The sequence below is a fragment of the Ascidiella aspersa genome, chromosome 4, assembly GCF_963924565.1.
Source record: "Ascidiella aspersa chromosome 4, kaAscAspe10.2, whole genome shotgun sequence".
In the NCBI taxonomy this organism is placed as follows: Eukaryota; Metazoa; Chordata; class Ascidiacea; order Phlebobranchia; family Ascidiidae; genus Ascidiella; species Ascidiella aspersa.
The window spans coordinates 17,759,831-17,780,248 of record NC_139450.1 but is presented as its reverse complement, the minus strand read 5'-3'; the positions used below and the strand labels follow the sequence as shown (position 1 = coordinate 17,780,248).

Genomic DNA, 20,418 nt, shown 5'->3' with positions numbered 1-20,418 from the left:
AAATGGATACCCCCTGGGTTTTTCAAAATGGCACAACAAAATCAATTTTTGCCAACTGTAGTGCGGAGTGATCCTTCCAATTTGTGCTTAAAATATATTTGATTGAATATGTGTTGTGGTTAAATACACTGAAAAGGCCTGATAAAAGCCACAATCTAGAATAGACACTGTGAAAAATTTTGATTATGCTATTTTATATAAAGCTAATGCCAAATTGTACACTATTTCATCTGTAGATTATTATTTTATAAGTTTAGGCCCAAAATAAACAGTGTTAATATTCATATAACATGACTGCTGTAAATGTCACTTCAACCTCTGTTACATCAGAAAACCTGAGTCGACATGAGCTTGTCAACTGGGTTAATGACAGTCTTCAGTTGAATATTAAAAAGATTGAAGAACTTTGTAATGGAGCAGTTTACTGTCAATTCATGCATATGCTTTTCGACAGTATGTATATCCTTTTTTAGATGAGATTTTTGTTTAATTAAAATAAAACACTTTTAATTTCAATTGAATGTATGATTTTTTACAGGAAAAGTGCCAATGAAGAGAGTGAAATGGAACTCTAAACTTGAACATGAATATATTTCAAACTTCAAAATACTTCAAGAAGTTTTTAAAAAAACTGGTGTCGATAAAGTAAGTACCACTCCATTTATAATTATATTTTTACTATTTTTAATAGAATAGTTTTAAACTGTCGGGAGTAATTTTTAAAAGCCTTTTTGGTTATAAAGTTGTTTTTTGTTTCAAAGGATCTTTTATTAAGGGTTGCAGAGAAATTTTACTGACAGTTCCTTTCAAAATGTTAGCGTATTTGGTCGACTACATGTACAAAAAAGTTTTATGATAAAGTTTTCAGATGTAATATGTAATGCAATTAGACAGTTTACAAAAAAAAGTTCGAATTGATGCAGTCCTAAAAATCTTGAACGTTTTATTATAGGAAATATAGTAATAAGCCAGGTATGGCTGCTAACCAGTTACAGACTGAGAGCCAAATTTACTAACCACTTGCTGGAAATTGACTTTAACCCATTCGTTTGTTACTCACATACATTTAGCCATTCTATTTTTGTGGCGGCCCATGACTGCCATGCCTAATATTTTGTTTGTCTTGCTAACATATAGCATTTTTCATTCTTATGGAAATGTAATGACCATTGGCGGTACTGGTTGTTAAAATTGTTCAGCATACAGAAAACAAGAAAATTGTCAAACCATAAAAAAATAATATTCAAATTTTGTGGCCGTTAGGTATTTGGCTGACTTCATAAATACTTTCGGTGGAGATGAACTGTATTGGCGAAGTAAAGTGACTCCTGAAATTGTTTAATCTGTTTGAATAAAAACGGCTCATGCAACATAAAGAACTGTTTTTTTGATTTATTAACGTTACCGGATAAAAAATAACTGTTTGTGGGCACCAATTTTTCTCTTTAGTGATTAAAACATTTGGTGATTATAATATAAAAATGGCAGAAAAGCTGTGTTATAATTTTAGCAAATGCAAGTTGTTAAAAAATAGGCAAACCCAGTGCAACACGGTTAATTACCGGAGTTGGTCAGATCCTATAAAGCTCTTAGTTCTGAGTACTACCTAGCTAACTTTTAAAATACAATAAATATGATGTATATTGTATATATATATGTGTTTTATGCTTCTTGTAAACTTTTGCTTGATTTCACTGCTGCCATTCAGTTGTGTGAATCTTAACTTTAGTTGTATAATTATATCAACTTATTGCACACCAGATTGCTGGATAACAAATAGCTTTTTAAATTTATTTAAAAAGATTTCTAAAAATTCCATTTTTCTAAAAATCCTCGTGCTCTCTTTTTTTCTAGTTCTGGTTGTTCTATGTTTGAAGGACGTTTCACAGCAGGTTGCTTCGCGCCACAAACAAAACACCACATTTCGCCTAACACTATAGTTACTGGTTGAACATCGTTATAATTTTCCAAGGGCGTCCGCAATGGTTTCGATTCGTATCTTAACATAATTGCGATATAAAATATTCACAGAGAGTGGTTTTTTAAGCTTTGGCTTGGTTGACCGCTATAATCTTTAAAAGATCGCAACAACATATTAACGAAGACTAATTGCTAATTCTCAGCTGTAGTTACACAAGTTCGCGATATTTTAAAATACTGCAACACAATTCAATAAATATAGTAAAGTAAAATTCTTATTACTGGGTAGATCGCAAGTCCAATAAACTTTCCCAAAGGCGTCAACGACCGGGCTAAACATTTAAAAATTAACAACGTTCAAGTTAAACAATAAACCGCATAACTATCTGCCACTGCAGCAATGACATCTTTAATTGTTTGCCGGTAAAAAAAAAAATTTCTTAAAACGGGACAAAGAGTCTTTATTACAATTATAACACGGGACAAAGGGTCTTTATTACGATCATTGCTTTGAACTGACCTTCGATTAACCTTATTTGTGTAGTGTTGAATGTATTTGAGTAGTGGTGCTTAACACAAGTTGTTCTACACCGACTAATTAAATTTCTCACCGAAGCCACTCGCCAGTCGGGCGAGTGGGTGTCAATCAGCACTCGCCAGGAGCGATTTGCACTCACATTGGCGAGCGGGCGAGTGCTTAAGGCCAACCCTGTAACTGAAATCTTTTATAACTCCGCACAAGCAAAAATCCTAGATCTGCCCCTGTTAATAATATTTTTCATAAAAAACACTAGATATCAGTGCAACATCTATGGATAAATCGATCACCCAACATAAACATTTTAATACTATCTTAAGCATGTCTTTTCTTGTACTTGATTTGAGTTGCACATTTATGCAAGGTTTAATCACTGGAGAAGTGTAACGACTTTACTAGTAATTCTAGAAAATTACCTAGGCCTCCTGTAAAGTCGCTGTGAGTCCTTAATTTTCGGGCAATAAATAACCTACCAAAGAGAACTTATTAAAGACCACAACAAGAAAACCCAATGTACAGATGTATTGGTTGCAAGAGTAGAATATTTCCACACCACAAACAATAATGACACTTAGACACACACAATTACTTACAAAGGCGACAGACAGAGCATAATGAAACTTAAAGTTTTACTCGCTAATTTCACAAGGCTACACCCAGACGTCTCTCTCCGCTGTAGGCGGTGAGCCGCTCGTAATATACGCCAAAACAAAACTCCTTTTCACGGGAACCGACGCGCTCCCGGAAACCCCAGGCCTGCCTTACAGGGCGGCCGTTTCGTGGAAAGATAACATTGGGCGGACCTTTTAGTGAGAAGTTAAACCGCGCCGGAAAACAAGCGATAAATGATTGTGAGATTTGCAGAAATGTTTGGAGACAGGAAAAAACATGTCTAAAGTCCAATTAACGGCGAACACCACAGCGCACAAGAATATTACGTTAATATACAATTATACATGTCTCGAAATGCGAAAACCTAATTCCTAGCCCTACATTTAAGAACAAAGGCGCAAAATTAATAATGAATGTTAGAATTTACAGTCGGCGTAATTAGCAACCGGTGATAATTTTGTAGTGCTAATTAAGCACGTAACAAGAAGTCCCAGGAAGGTTTCTCGAAGTTTCTTTTTTACATGACGTTGTAGTGTGACATGCCTTTGTGAGCTATCTAAAAATAAAATTTAATGCTTCTAATATATACATGGAATCTGACCCTGTTTTTTTATGATGTATCTTCAATTAGTGCTCGGCTGTGTATGAGCTTCTACTGTAAGTGGTGAGCCATTGGTATAAAAATTACTTCATTGGAATTTCTCTCAATTATTGTTTGTGTATTATGTTTGTTTTCAGGTTATTCCGGTGGAACGACTTGTGAAAGGAAGATTTCAGGACAATTTTGAATTTCTTCAATGGTTTAAGAAATTTTTTGATGCCAACTACCAGGTTATATAGTACATATATCATAATTTTGGTTATATACATATGTCATAAAAATGATTGTTGCTGATTTGTGATAGTTGATGTGGCATAGAATTTTTAAATTGGCTCAGCTTGAAAAGGCCCACATGCCAAATGTGGTCCCGAGGTTCTGTCGAACAATATTTTTGCCAACTTTAACTATATATATATGTAATGAAAAAATATTCGCGTTTTGTGCGTATATTCTTTGATTTATAGTATGTTTTACATTATGGCATGGCAGTGTTTTGAGCAGCAAGGTGCGTCTCATATTTCACCTCAAAAAAATCAAATATCCTGAATCTACCACTGTTTTGTAGTGGTTTTATGTAGTGGGTAGGGCTGTTCAAAGTAGAATCATAGGGGATTCTAGAACTTTTGAGGTTTTGAATCCTAGTATATTTTTAGTAAATTATTTATCCTTTATTTTGTTTGGGGGAGGAATTATTCCTAATATACCCGACAGCAGGTGTTCCCAACCTGTGGTACGTGATCCACTAGTGGTACGCGAGTAGCTTCCGTTTTTTTCACAAAACCCTGGATTCAAAACTTTATATTTTGTTTGTCTGGTTTTGTTTACATAAAAAAATCCCCCCCCCGAAGCCCATTCTTATTGTTACGTAACTATACCTGTTGTTTCGAAACAACGCAATCTTCAAAATACACGCCGTGTCAATTTTTGACAAGGAGCACAGTTGCTCAATGTAAAGCGTACAACGCTGTGAGACTGTGGGCGTTATTTATGTCAAATGATTGCTCTTGATAGATATAATCTACTGTTTTATAGCTTAAGCCTTAAGCTTCAAATAGCGTTGAATAATGCTAGTTGTAAGCTAAAAATAGATAAAAATATGATTCAATTAAATTATTTTTCTGCTAAAGTGGTACGCGTGACAGTACAGAGCGCCCAAGTGGTACGAGATTGTAACAAGTTTGGGAACCCCTGCTCTACAGTAAATTGCAAAATAATTTGCTAACATGTGTATATTGTTCTAAAAAATTACTCCCAAATGTTTAAAATTCTTAACAATTGCCGTTTGAAGCAGATGTGTAAACTGTAAAACATGTCCATGTTGTTGCCAAAACTTCATATTTTGCTAATATAGTGTACTAAGTACAGTGCAACACTACACAATAAACTCTTTAGCATTTGGCCCTGTTTTTCGAATCCAATTCTGCCATTTATTTCGGGTAATTGGAACCGATATAATTTAATGTTTTACCGTGGATTGTTGCGCCTAATTGCACAAACGCGTGTGGTAAGTTGGCCTGTCGCTGCGGCCAATTTGCAGTTAAGTGTTAATCAAGCGTTATTGGGCGAGCGGCTAACATGTAATGTCTGGTGTGGAGTTCGCAATTTCCCTAAATGCGTTAAGTTGCAAAAGTAACATAGCGTTGTAAAACGTGCTGGCCGTCGACAAAATGCGCTATGGTGTTACTTAAGGTCAACTTTCGGCCAATGTTCAGCGAGGTATGGAGTTATGCACAATGTAATTGTCAAGAATTGTTATGTCAATAATAACTTTGTATTCTTTGCAGTACATCATTTGACTGCATAACAGATCATGTTAGTCAAAAAAGAAGCAAGAAGACTTTATGTAAAGTAGGGTGTTTCACTTTCCAGGGTTATGACTATGATCCAGTAGCTGCAAGAGATGGTGTCACTGTAGGAGGAGCAGGTAAAGGTGCTTCAGCTCGAACTCCAGCCAACAGAATGGGAAACCCTAAAAAAGCAATGGCCTCTAGTAAGTGTGTCTGCTTCTGCGCCTTCTGTAGTCATGAAATATTTATCAGCTCACCAATTTAAAAAGTTGTGATTTGTCAACCATAAATGTGTATCTAATTTTATGGTATTGAATTATAGGTGTAAGAAAAATACTTAAAGTGTCTTGTTTGAAATTCTGACCAGTTCACATAACATATTGTGCAACCTTGTAAAATTTGTTTTCTACAATATTGAAATATTATTGATTTAATGGTAAAACAGCACAACTATTGAAAATATTATAGTGGAGTGCAGCAACATGGATACACTGATTAGCTTCTAATTGAAGAATAGCCAAAGGATAGGCATGTAAGCATTAAACAGTGATGATACAAAAAGGACAAACTTTTTTCGTATAAAAGTATAAGAAAGACTTCAAACATAGCTAGTCCTGAATTCTGTAGTACAGTCACGTGTTAAACTTTTCTCTTGAAATTTGATCGATTACAGATTAATTGACCAGGCAAGTGTGCGTTTGAATTCAGTTTAAACTAGCGTGTATTTGGTACTGCATCATTTCTACAATTGTTTAAAATTTTAAAATTAGAAGTTATGTATATGTAGCTAGAGAGACTATACCACCTAGTTTTGTCAAAAAAGCTTGTTTTAGTGGACTATTTGCATTATCTGAAAGAAAAAAAGCAACTGTTTTGGCAAAAACAGCACTTTTATCCACAACAACAGTTTTGGAGAAGTAAGAGTTAAACCTGATGTAAGCATCGAAAGATTACATCAGATCTTGTGTATTTATTCCGTTGTCCATCTGTTTGGTCATTATAAACAACCTGTTAAGTATAAACTTCTTTTCTAGCTGCGATCAGTTCATATAATTGTTTAGATCAGACTTTCACAAACTATGGTTCAATGAAATTAGGTTACAAGTAGGGATCAGAGGAGCAAACATTTTGTTGCCATGCACCACTTTAATGATTTAATGTCAAACGACTATATTACATTTACATTTATGGATCAACTTCTCAGATTTTCTAGTTACTAATTGTAGTAAAGCTTAATACCTGGCTTATACCTGGTGTCAAGTGGTAGTATCGATACTTGTTCTATACTTGAATGGTATCGGCGTGGAGTCCAAATTGATTGTGCATTACAGCCATGTTTTGTCATCATTCCACTTTAAAAGTTACAGTTTTAAGAAAATATTTCAATAAAATCTAAAGGAAGTAGGTTTTCCAATTAAAAGCAAATTTCAGTCTAATACAGTAGAAATTAATATCCTTGTACTTTTTAAAATTCAATTGGATAATAATTTTGTTATTTGATCATAGTATTGAATGAAATTTTGGTATTTTTTGCTCAAAATATTGCATATTGGTATAGTAATAAAATATGTAATAAGCATCTCTCTACCTTTAAGGCTACCCACTGAAGTGTATATAATGTAGTTATTTTATAATATTTTTTACAACTAAAATAGCTATAATTTATACATGCACATGGAGCAATATATTAAAAAAAATTTAATGAATTATATAGATTACAATATAAGTTTTACTAAGTAAAACTCACTTAGTAGCTATTATTTCTTTAGAAATCGATTGTAACTGTTTATGACCAGGCATAATTTTTCTTGTATATTCTCTGGTACATGCAAATTATTGCAAACACTGTTACTAATGCCACTGTTTAACTCAGCTCGTTACATCTATGTAAACCGTGTTCAAATATTGAAGACATCCCAAAATAATATCAACAAAGTACATAAAAAACCTAGATTCACTTTTTAAAGAAACTCAAACAATATTAAAACAACCATTTTTTTGCAAATAAAATGATAAAGACAAGAAGCAACCTGACCTTTGTAATTATACCATCAGCACATAAACTAAAGTTGTAAGGTGGGATCCGCAGAGATACATTATTATTTTTCTTTTTTTTTTTAATTGTTTCAGAGTAATAGAAAACATAATTCATCAAAGATCTTTCTTTCATCCTGTTGTTGCATTCCACCTTAATATATTATTTTTTGAAATTATCTTAAATAAACTAATTTAGTTGTGATTTAGGTAAAGATACACTTTATTTATAGATATGTTTACATATATCCTATATTATTTAAAATACCCTCATTTTTTAAAAGTCAAACCAATTCGAAAGCTATCAACTTCGTCAAAGGATGAATCTCCATCAACTCTAACCAATGGCCAAGCAACAGATTTAAACAGCATATCACTAGAGGGTGGATAAGTTGCTATAAAACACTATTTTTTGAGACACATATTTCTCACACTTTATTTTTGTGTGAACTAATATTCTTGTGTATGTGTTTCTTTCTTTTGAGTTCACGGGTATTTTTTGTTCCCTTATTTTTTTATTTTGTTGAAACACATGGAGTGGATGGGTGGTGGAAGTTGCATGGCAACAATATTAAAACAATACAAAAATACAAAATGACATGTTTTAGATTCAAGATCAACAGTTGGTTCTCGTCAGCCATCAGCCAACACTGCTGCTCCCCCACAGCGAGTCTCTTCAAATACTTCAACTGCTTCAACTGTCAGTCATACTGAGGTTCTTACCCTAAGAGCACAAGTAGCTGAAATGAATGAGCAGGTAATAATTTATTACATTTTTTTTGTTGTGCTGTTGGTGCCTAAGGGATGCATAATTCCATTATTACAAATGTGTTTATTTTAAACCTGCAAACTACCACTGTCCAGTGTCCATGCTTTTGAGTTATTATTTATCAATTCTATGAAATGATGAGGTTTAATAAACTTTTTGGGTTTCAAGGGGGCCATTTATAAGGTTAACATAGTACAGTGGTCGGCAAACATTTTTGTGGCCGCCCAAAATACTCGTTCAAGAGCTATTGAAGGCCAACTATGTGAATGCACATCCAGGACCAATGCGAAAACACAAAAAAAGAAGTGGATCTGTGATTTTTGGTTAAAGGATGCACAATAGTTTAAGCCAGTGTTTCTTAACCTTTTTTCTCGGCGACCCAAATATAAAGTGCAAGTATGACGACTAAGTTTTGGCAACCCAATTGTTTTTTGCTTGTAAGCGAAGAAAAACTAGGCATTAGCATAAAGAATTTCCAATTTTAATAACTATATATTATTTGTATTGCTTCCTTTCTTAATTGAGAAATCTTGCTCAGAAACAATCCCAATTAGTATAAACATGTGAATTACTGCAGTCAGCGACCCAACCAAATCAAACAGTGACCCATTTTTGGGATGCGACCCATAGGTTGAAAACTACTGCTTTAAGCATACAAAAGAGACTCCTATATTGCTCCAAATAAGGACATTTCAAATCTAATTTAACAGAAATTGCATTTTGATAGAATTTATGAATCACATTCACATGGCACCACAAGCCGTAGTATGCAAGGCTCCATTGGGCTGAATAGAATTAATTAAAAAGGATAAAAGTTTAATTTTCTTTATTTATATAGTTAAACTTGGGTAAAAGTATAGGTTTTATGGGGGATGCAACAATTGAGAAAATAAAATCTCTTAGCCACACCAACTACAGTATAATGAATGTTTAGCTATCACATGGCCCATGCATACACGATAGAACTAATAACACGAAATAACTTGTGGGAGGTCACATTTGGGCCGCGACCCATAGTTTGCCGACCACTGTCCTAGTAATTACAAAAAAGCAAACATTATTTTACATTATATGTCACTGATACTTTTGCAAATGATACAGGCGCAGGTGAAACGATTTTTATTTGTGAAGGTTCACGAAAATTTAAAAAATTTCTTGCGGGGCCGGCGGGCCAGATATGGGAAAATGAAGTACTTGGTGTTGCGCACCCCGCCGCGACCTGTGCACTGGGGCCTGGCCCCTGACCCCATACAGTTGCCCGGCGGGTCGCAACCGCGCGAGTTCTTGTTGTTTGCAAAGGTTTCTGGTCAGATATGCTACCTGTCATAACCACAACTAAAATTCCAATCAAAAGTATATTGTTACAACGAATTAAAACGTTATCAAATAGCATTAGTGAACGTTATTTTCAAGTTAAAGTGAGACAGACAGCCACCGCCTATTGCAGCGACTGTCGGCTAAAACTTCGCAAAAGACTTCTCTAGAGAAAAGCTCAAAGCCGTTAAGAAGCGACATGTATATAGCCAATACGTAGGAAGAAAAAGAACACGAAAGTTACGTCATATTTGGCCGATAAGACTGGCCGGCACTCTGAAAACATGGCTAGGCATTACAGCGGCCATTCTAAGGCCAATTTGCAGCGGGAGTCAGACGCCAGCGAAACAAGTGGCTTGTTTTGCAGAACGTGAGAAAACCACCCGCAAGACTGACATTTATAGATTACGAGATTAAAGGTTACATGTCAAGTTTGAAACGAGGTGAACTAAAGCAGAAAAACTTAGGAATTTTACACACAACAATACGGAAAACTTTAACTGAAAACATATTTGGCAAACGAAAGCTGAAACGCGTAATCTAAAACCCTATTTATCACATCGTAAAATCACTTAATGAACTCTAAGATTTGGCTTATCGCAATTAATCAATTTGGGTGTTTAAGTGTTGATAAACACGTAACATTGGCGGGCTGGATTAAGTTCTGCCAAAGCTTGCATGTTTTGTTGCATAATGGCGGCTAATGTTGTACTCTTTTAAACACGGCAACACTTTTATTGCACATCAAACATACTGCTTTCTTCCCGACCTAATTAATGAACCAATTACAGAACTTAGTAAACCGAATATTAGTTTGTTTCGATGTTATAAGATAAATATATTTCGCTACATCCAAACTTTCTTTATCATTGATGTATAAGTGTTACGCCACACTGCAGGATCTCTACTTTACGGCCACCCGGATGTCAAGTCCTACACTTTGTGTCTTTTAACTGTATTGTAATAAGCGTCAAGTAAAACAAAAAAATAACGAAAAGCGGCCAACATCTAAAAAGGATGCACAAATGTCAAATATTTTCACCATGCGGATTTAGGCAGATTTTGTTATTCGGAAGAAAATTCTGATTCTTGCAGACTTCAATAAAAATATGTATTTGGCGTCCAATCCTGGTTAAATTCGCGGCACTCATTGTCAAACTTACGTTTCTAGGCAAATCCATGGGAAAATATAACTTGTAAATTTTAAATATAAGTTTAACCCAAAACAAAGAATCTAAAAACACAAAGAAAACAAAGAACTAAAGAATAACTAACAATCACTATTATTTGACGTAGTACGCAAGTAGTGGGGTTTTGTGGCAGTATGTGGCTGTGGACCACATTATCATGTAAGACCGTGAACTGTCTGGGGCCGCTCAAACTCCAGTCGCGGGCCGAGTCCGGCCTTTTGTTGCCCACCCCTGCTCTAATATGTAGCAGAAATCCAGTTAATCATGCAAAGCTAAATGTGAATATTGCTTGAAACAACAGTATAAATATAGTGTATATTTCCTACAAATTAGTTAGTAAGTTTTACAAGTCACATGACCCAACATGCTATAAATGGAGAGTTCCTTTGGACTAAAAAATAGATTTATTTGCATGACAAAAAAATATTTACATAGTTAAACCTAAAAAAGTAGTTTTGTGACCTCATGATATTTGGTAAAAGTATAGTTTTGGGGCCCTGTGATTTATTGACTATACCATCTTTTTTGAATACAGTACAGCAATGTATGGCTGTCCACTGCTTACCACCACATAATATAAATAAAATATATTATAAATAACCCAAGACCAACCAAGAACCAACCCAAAATTGCAATAAGGCCACTTACTTTTGGGCTGCAGCCCACAGTTTGCTGACGACTGTGCAACGTTTTTTATACCTTAGAACATATATTTTGTATAAAATTTAAACACCTCTTTTATGTAATTCAACAATATAAAAATATCCTTTCAGCAATTCAGCCTGTTTAAATAATTAATCATTCATTTATATATGCTCTCTTACAAACTTTACACAAGCCATTCCTCATATTTCTTTGATATTTTAACAATGCATGAATGCCAAAAAATTCTCACTTTCCTCAAATCTTATTTATACATTTAGTATGTTGCGTTTCATAAGTTTTCAAAACAATTGGACCAAATTTAGGGGAATTTTATGGCAAATAATTAATTTGGGTGTTTAAGTGTTGATAAACACGTAACAGCTCCGCAGACGCCCCAAAGTTACTACACTAAAATTGCTAAAATCTGGGACTTCCCCATACACGATACTGTACGTTTTTCTTCAAAAACACAGAAACCTTGTAATTTTTGTATTATACAATGGCAATAAGCATCACAAATTTATTTTCCATTTTTATGTAAATTAAAATGAAAATGAAAAATTTAAGCCCCTAAAACCTTACTCTACCCATTTTGGAGGTTTTATTTAATTTATCACATATATGCAATAATTATATTTTTTAACCAATTGTTTATTATGAAAAGCAAAGTATTTTATTCAACAGTGGAAGAAGGGAGACAACAAAACTATTACAATGTCACAGTTGTAATTGTAAGGAAACATCAATAAAAACCTTTTATCATTTTTTAGCCAAGGTTTTTTTTAGAAAATCTGGATATAATCGCCTGTGATCTTTAACTGCCTGTAGTAAGCTTGCACGGTGCTGAGGATTATCGGTTAATATTGCAGCATGATCAGTGTTTAATTTTTACCCCTCTTTCTGTGACATCATTCACAACTTTCACAGTACAGACGAACGCCTTTAATTCATTGTAGCCATAATATGAGGACCATAAATGAGGAGAATGCTTCAGCCAATCACATTCTTGATTAAGTAGTGTAAAAATAAACCAGGAATCTGGCCAAACCAAATTCTCTAAAGTGGTATAACTGTTGATAGTATGATGCAAAACCGGAATTCCTTGGTGAAACTCATACGGTTTTGCAGTTGCAAGAAGTTTTTGCGCAATGGCTGCCTTCTTATCATTGCTCATTTGTGGGGTATCACTAAACAACAAAAATATGACAGTTTCTTCAACAAGATACCAATGGTGACGATGAAGCTTATTAAAGGCAGCCTCACCAACTTCCTTATCAATTGCAGTGTATGCTAGCATTAAATGGAGAAACTTTAGGTCATTGATTGGTGCATTACTCCCAATGCTAGCTTTAAGCCAAAATGGAACATAGAACAATGCTAAAAATTAGTTGAACCTTTGAAGTTTTTCTACAAAAATAGCATCATAACCCATCTGTTCAGACCACATAAACATTTTTTGGCAATACAAAACTTGCCCCATCCACCTTGCACTGTGTGCTGCGCCTTGTTGGGGATGGGAGACTTTACTTTGTATTGTGGCACCTAGTATGGCCAAAGTATTTTCCGCACATTCTTTGTAGTCTCCTCTTGAAAAGAGTTTGGTGTGTTTTTCCTTGTCAATTATATCCTCGACAACTTCTAAAACTCTTTCTTTTATCCAGTCAATGGAAAAATTGTGTAAGGTTTTAAATTGCTTTGTTTTGTTCTTCCATTTAGTCTTGAAATTTGTAAAAAAAATATTTTCTGAGCCAGTCGTTTCTTTCCCGAAGATGATTTTCCAAACTGCATTAACAACCAGTTCATAAATGCAATGGCGGCATGCATTATTATAAAGGAGTTTTCTTCTGATGTTTTCTTCTAATAGTTTAGCAGCGCCATTTTTCCATCCACTATTGCTTGCTGTAGTGTCAAACACCAATGGTCGCACATGTTTAGTGAGTTTCCATAACATTATCATTTCCAAGGTGGCTTCCGCTTGACATCGACCTGTTGCACTTTGCAATTGTTGAAAACCTAATAACTTTCCATTCGGGTAACCAGGTTGTCCAGAAGCAATTATTGCAAGAGTCTCGAACTTGTTTCCAAAGCGATCTTTAGTCAACTTCCCATCCCAATGAATTGCAACATGCTTTGGTGGATTTGCAGAAACTTCGTCCAAAATTATTTGTGATATTTTGAATCTGTTTGCAAGCCTGAGCCTATGTGTTGTTGATCTAGATAAAACAAAATCATTTAAGTCACCCCCACATGATTTAATGAAAGATGACAGCAGCATTGTTGCAGAGTTGTCAGTAATTTTCAGCCTGTCTAATACTTTTGTTACTTCAGGACTGTCAAGTATATTCCTTGGTGCTTGTAATATCACATGTTCACTCAGAGGTGATGTTTGTTGCATTCTGGAGGTCCCAGAACCACTGGAAAAACTTTCATCACTTTCTGGAGAAAATAAAAGCGTTTCAGAATTGCTGTCTTCCTCTTCTGTCAGTTTTTGCAAAACCTGCTCTCGCTGCCCACGAATTGCACGATGTTCTACTTGAGCACGGAGAACTTTGTCGTTTCCACTCATGGTTCCGAATCTGTGCAGTTGTTGGTCGCGATAAAAGGCAATGTCATCTTCTTCTCAGCTGACAAAAAATGATCAGATTTTATCAAAGCAATTGCATTTGGTGCACCAATATCCCACAATTTATCCAAGAATGATCTTAAACTTACTTCTCTTTTCACCTGGGTCGTTTTCCCTTTTTTGGCTAGCTTTCAGTGAATACCAAGCATCCCAAGATTTTTTTAGCTTTGCACTTGCATTGGTCTTTGTAATTGTTTTGATGCCTGCCATCTTCCAAAACACAATTACTTGATCTACAGCTTGCGATATGTGTTCTTTGTTTGACATTGAGGGAGAAGCTTCTTTTAAATACAGAATGTACTGCATAACTTGTCGAAGAGTTGGCAACTTACTTCCACTAATAGATGGGTTGGAACAACCAACTAGAAAATAGCTAGCATCAGATCGAAGCCTAGGTTTTTTTTGGGAGAACTCATTGTTTATTAATTAAACTGCTAGAAAAATACACATAGAGTTAGTTACACGCTACTGAAAATCCTAAACCTAACTTCGAATGCATAAAATGTTAAAATCGTAAACTGTTCTAGAAACTAAGAACAGTAAACGCTGTAAAAAATCTGAATTTAAACATTTTAAGATAACTTCACAGTACAAACCAGAATTCTATACTGACTTAACAATTATTTCTTTGTTATGACATTGCACAGTCGCTACAACAGCCAGCAGCAGTTATATGCCATTTAAAAGCCTTTGTTGTTGTTCGTCAGAAGTGTGACCAAGTATTTGATTAACTTTAGAATGCGTTATAATCAATATAGCCGACAACTGGTAAAGTAAGATTTGGTAGTAGAAATACCTCAAACTACAGCAGTGAAGGCATTACAAACGCTGTTGCAAAAAAAAAGACAAACCTAAATAAAACTTTTTTCCGTCTTAACTGATTTTACTGTCTGCCGAAAACTTGGTCATAATGCATGCCTAGTTGACAAACGAACAAAGCGGAATAACGTTGGGAATCTCTCGGATGTTGTAAAATAAACTTGGGGGGTCTTGCTTCAATTTATTTTTGCATAGCCTATTTTTTTGTGACAGATAATGGGAAATCATGCAGGAAGCATGAATTTTCGAAAAAAAAGTTAAATCTGAACAACTCTAATGTTGCGTTTTACGAAATCTTTTTAGTCCAAAGGGTCCATGCCTACACCTCAACTATCAACAATGAAAGTATCACCACTTCTTTTATTTGAATGCATTTTATTGTGCTTCACACTTCTCCATTATGTCTTACAAAACAAAGTAATTTAAAGTTTAGCAGTCCAAATTCAAATATTACCATAAGCGAGGTTAACGCTTGTTTTATCGAATTTTTGAAGTATTTTTTAATACACTTTATTGTGTTCAATATTCATGATATTTGAGCCATTTTCAATTACGCTGTTATTCTAAAAAAATGGTTTTAACAAAGAAATTGACAATTGAAAAATATAATGGCCTAGCTGAGACCTTTTAGACTTTGATCCAATTGGAGAAAGATTGTATTACTTTAATGACAACAAATTTTCTAAATAAAAACAATATCCCCATATATAAATCAAGCTTAACAAGATGGTAGACTTTTGTTGTAATGGAAGTCTTTTATACATTGCCTGTATTGTGTATAGTTTATAATTAACAGGGTTGGGGTATTGCATTTGCCCACTCACCAATGCCAATGATTTCGCTCCTGATTGGCGAGTACCCCTAGCAAAAATTAATTGATTTTACAGATTAGGGCGGTCTTCTTGGTTAATGTGTGAAAAATTAATGTTAAACACCAACAATTTTAGGTTATAAAATAAAATTAAGTTTTGCTTGCATGCAGTTATAGAGGGCAGTGTTTTTTTTTAATTGTATTTTAAAATATTTGTTTGATTGTTGAGATGTTGACATGTTTTGCGAATGTTATTTTGTCTTAAATTTTTGTTCAATATCAACCCTGAATTTTTTCTTATGCTCGTAAATTTTTGAGTTTGACCAGTATGTGATATTATTCAGGCTAAAGACCTACAGACTACTGTGGAAGCCTTGGAAAAAGAAAGAGATTTTTACTTTGGTAAATTACGTGACATTGAAGTTATTTGCCAAGACATGGAAGCACAAGACACTGGAAATGAAAATATTACAACTTTATGCCAGAAAATTACTGAAATCCTCTATGCTACAGAGGTAAGTGAGCAGTCTAACACAATGTACTTATTTTATATCAATACACATTTGTTTGCAGTGTTAATCAGAATAATAATTGTTGTGTACTTCCGGTGATTTTCCATAATCAAACAGATTTTAACTAAATTTTGGGTCGTTACATTTAAATAGAAGAATTTTTGTACAATTAGAAGGCATTTTTCTAAGCTGCCCCCTAGTTAGTATGTTTAAACTGGTAAACTGGCAAATTTGAATGAATCTTTTATCTATTATTTGGGCCACTCTCTTTGTACTGAAGATAATCAACAGATCCGTGTTTAGTGTTCCTGGCAAATTTTGTTGAAGAGAATTTGTTTTTATTTATTATTGTCAATATTTTTAGTGGCACACCTACCAAAAGACAGATTGTTAATACATTGCAACTATTTTTTTATAGTAATTATATTTTCTAAAAACTCTAATTAAATGTTCCGTTTAGGTTCCTAACATGTACATTGCCACTTATTATTATGAATGTATTTGATTTATACACAAAAAACAACTGTGTATTCATACTGACACCAAATCTGGCATACAACAGGCTGCCTAGTATAAAATCAGATCCAAGCCCTGTATGAAGCAGGCAGGATCCTACAAGTTTAGACCAGAACATAGCTGATTTAATAGATACAGAAAAAAAATGTAAACAAACAAGAATTATAGCTTTAGCCTGGAGAAATATTTATATCAGAATCACCAATTTGAAGAACAAAGGAGGGTTTTTATGTATGTTCATGCAAAGTATTGTTTAACCAATGGTCCCCAATTTGTTCTGTCGAATTCCTCCTGGTAGCCTTTATAAGACAAAGTATACTCCCTAAAGTTTTTCCAATATTAATTTTTATTTTTTCTAAAAAATAGAGGTATTGCAATATAAACCTTTGAAGTGAACTGGTGCCAAACTTACATTATGAGAAAACAAGAAATATTGCAGAAATGTTTTTTATTAAATTTAATGAGAATTGGTTATTGCTTTGCATCTACAATTTTAGATGATCTTGGTCTTGGATAACACAAATAAAATAAAATCATACTTACTTTATACTAAATAATTTTGGCACCTTTTATTTGTGCTTGACCGCATTTTGAAAAACAGTACCTTTAGCTTAAAAATATTACAGATAAACATAGGGAAATATAGGTAATAACTCCTGAAATAAAACTCTAAAATTTTGCTAGCTTGTAAAAAGTTTTCGATAAAAAACCTGTCGCTAAAGAAATTTCTTAGTTGGTAACCCAGAACTACCTTCATATATATTACAAAGTACCGGGGTACATTAATGTTTAGTAAAAGTTTTTACCACCATGAAAAACAATTTTTACTTTAAAAATAATAAAAATGTAAAATGTTGTCACTTGTTTTTTACATGCCCTTTTGTATATATATTTTACGTTATACAAAGCTGTTGAAAACATGTCTTTATCAAAAGCCTATGAACCTATACCTATACATAAAAACCTAGCGCTGGCAACCTTGCTTAGCAGTATAAAAACTTATTAAGGTTGTTCAAAAAAACACTTTTTTGTCAAATTTCAGTGGGGACCCCCTGGAATTGTTAGGTTGTGTCTAAAACCACACAAACGAAATCTTAAGCACTTTTGGTTCAGTATTAACCGTGCTATGTCAATTCAAAAATTCAGATTTAGGCTGAAATTTTGGAAAAAATAATTTATCCTCCCGGAAAAAAATATTTTTTTTACTTTTTTGCATTACTTTGCAATTGAATATAAGCTATAAATAAACCTGTTTTACGGTTTAAAAGTTAGTAGTCATTGTATAAAAGTTTGATTTTTTGTTGGGCTGTTTTATACAAAAAATGGCTTAAAAATGTAAAATAAAGTAGATGCAGCACACATGACATTAAATCAATAAAATGGTGCATTTAGTCTTTGCAATTAGTTCAATTACTTATCTAAAGTTCAAAAAAACGTGCTAAAAAGTCAATTTTTGTACAAAACAGCCCAACAAATGTTGTTGAAATGTGACAATTGTACCATTATGGATGTGCTAAATTAATAATGAGTTATTCAAAACGATCAAATTGTTAGCTACTTTTATATGGGCTTAATTATTACTAAGTATGTTTTTTTATATTTTGCTTGACGGAAAAAATATTTGACACTTAACTTATTTGCAACTCAAATTTCATAAAATTTGAAGTCAGGAATGTGCCTAAGAGCGAATGATTATACAAAGTATAAGTCTTTGTTAAATTTCACTCTTACAAAATGATTTTGCAATATTTGCATATATGTTAAAAAACCTTTGAATATTTTTAAAGGGTCACTGGAGTATAGAAACAGATCCAGCTTTTCGTTCATATCTTGCTGATGGTGATTCTGAGTTGAATTTCAAAGGAATAGTTTCTATAGGGGAATCTGAGTCTAGTGCACAAGACATAGTTTCTCGTGAAATGTCTGAGGTTTCAATTGGTGATTCAAGTGCAAAAGAGTTTTCTGTTTGAGAGATATAGAAAATAAAAGCAGTGTTTCATGTTTTTAAACTAGTGGAAGACTATTTTTTGTGCAGTGAAAATCTAAGCAATTGATTTAAAAGGAAAGATTGGTATAATTCTGCAGTTAGCAGTTAATTGTTGGTTTTAGTAAGTTGCATTTTGTTTTGTATTAAGTTAGTGCCTTTTAAAGTACACTTGTATCCAAAACCATTTGTGATGATTTTAATAGATAGTTTGAACAGTTTCAGAGTAAAATACTTTTTATAAAATTTAATAATAAAATTAGTAGTTTGTGATGTGCAGTTTTAGCTTTTATTAAGTAGCAGTACTTAACATTACACTAGTCTTTTAAAAAGAATTAGTCATCATATTGTTTTCAGAAATTCCAGACGTTTTGTTATCTTTAACAGATTAGAGGTTATCTAAACAATCCTGCTCATCGAGGTCAGATGTTGTTTAAGCTTTAAATTTTTGCAATACAATGTTTGTTACAAACAACATTGAAACTACTGACAAAAGGAATAATAAATATAAATCTGTTCATAAACTTAAATATAAAAAGAAAAACCTACAAAAGTACTGAAAAACAAAAAAGTACTGAGTGCACTACCAATATGTATGCTTTTGAAATTTTGTTTTCTCTAGACAATCTGTGTTTTTTAAGTGTTTGTATAAAATATATCAACAGCCTCAATTCAAAAACTATTGGTAATGCTATGTTTAAAGTCTGTATTGACACAATTTCATGCTAGGATGGATTTGAGGCTCCTGAAGATGAAGTTGAGCCGAATGGCATTGGTGGACAAGAACAGGATGAGTACTGATTTTAAGTGACAATCTCCAATTGCCTGTTTGGTTGTCCCCTTAATCAATTTCCCTTAGCATATTACAAGTCTCTAGGGATTCTTTGATGGTCGATATAGTGTTTTTTTCTCTGTCACAAATGCAGCATGCTAGCATTGCATTACCTTACATTACAGCAAAGCAAACACATTTTATTTAAATGTCATGTTCTAGCACAAAGTATTGGATAGTAATAGAATACCTACATTTTTGCCTTCTCAATTGTTTGTCTAATATTTAAGTGCTTACAGTTATGCTCAAGCATTGTAAGATCTACCAAAATAACTTTCAAAATCCATGTTATTCGTTTGTATGTAAATGTATGCATTGTTACCTGTTGTGTTTAAAAACTTCAATGTGCAAAAATTCCGTACTACACTTCAATACTTTTGTCTGTTTGCCCTCTATGAAAAGAGTAGCTTTTGTGAAGTGAATACTATCTAATACATGTAAGAAGTAAAGACGTGTGGTAAAAAACAACTTTGCATTGCAGTTCCTAGATTTTCAAATACTGCTAAATGATCATCTTTAATCTGCATCATTTCCTTTTAAGTTGCCGTATGTTTTCTTGTTACTCCTTTGTTGCTAACTCAAATTTTCTCTTGAATTCGTCGCATGGTATAACTTCGTGTTTTGTTATAACACTGTTGCAAATAATGTAAAATACAAAATTTGTTTAAAGAAGTTAAAAAAAAAACTACTTTAATGTATTTTTTGTTCTTGTATTGTTTTGCATTGTAGGCTATATCCTTTCAACTTTGTACTCCCCAAGTTCCATATTATAAAAAGAATATGAAATTAAAAGATTAGCGCACAAAAGGCCCAAGAAACAGTTATAACCAAATAATGGCTACACATATGTTAGGTACTTTAAGTTATTAACTTTACTATTCTGAATTAGGTTTTGGTAAGATTTACATTGT

The 20,418-nt window shown here is 33.5% G+C and overlaps 1 protein-coding gene across 1 annotated transcript; it reads left to right on the top strand.

Moving 5' to 3' along the window:
- Positions 1 to 240: 240 nt before the first annotated feature.
- On the top strand, positions 241 to 20,223 carry LOC146148483 (microtubule-associated protein RP/EB family member 1-like). Its single transcript, XM_083388593.1, has 7 exons — positions 241 to 453; positions 539 to 645; positions 3,809 to 3,901; positions 5,541 to 5,661; positions 8,101 to 8,249; positions 16,008 to 16,178; positions 19,405 to 20,223. The coding sequence occupies exons 1-7, from the start codon at positions 291 to 293 to the stop codon at positions 19,474 to 19,476; spliced, it is 876 nt and encodes a 291-aa protein (XP_083244719.1). The 5' UTR covers positions 241 to 290; the 3' UTR covers positions 19,477 to 20,223.
- Positions 20,224 to 20,418: the final 195 nt, after the last annotated feature.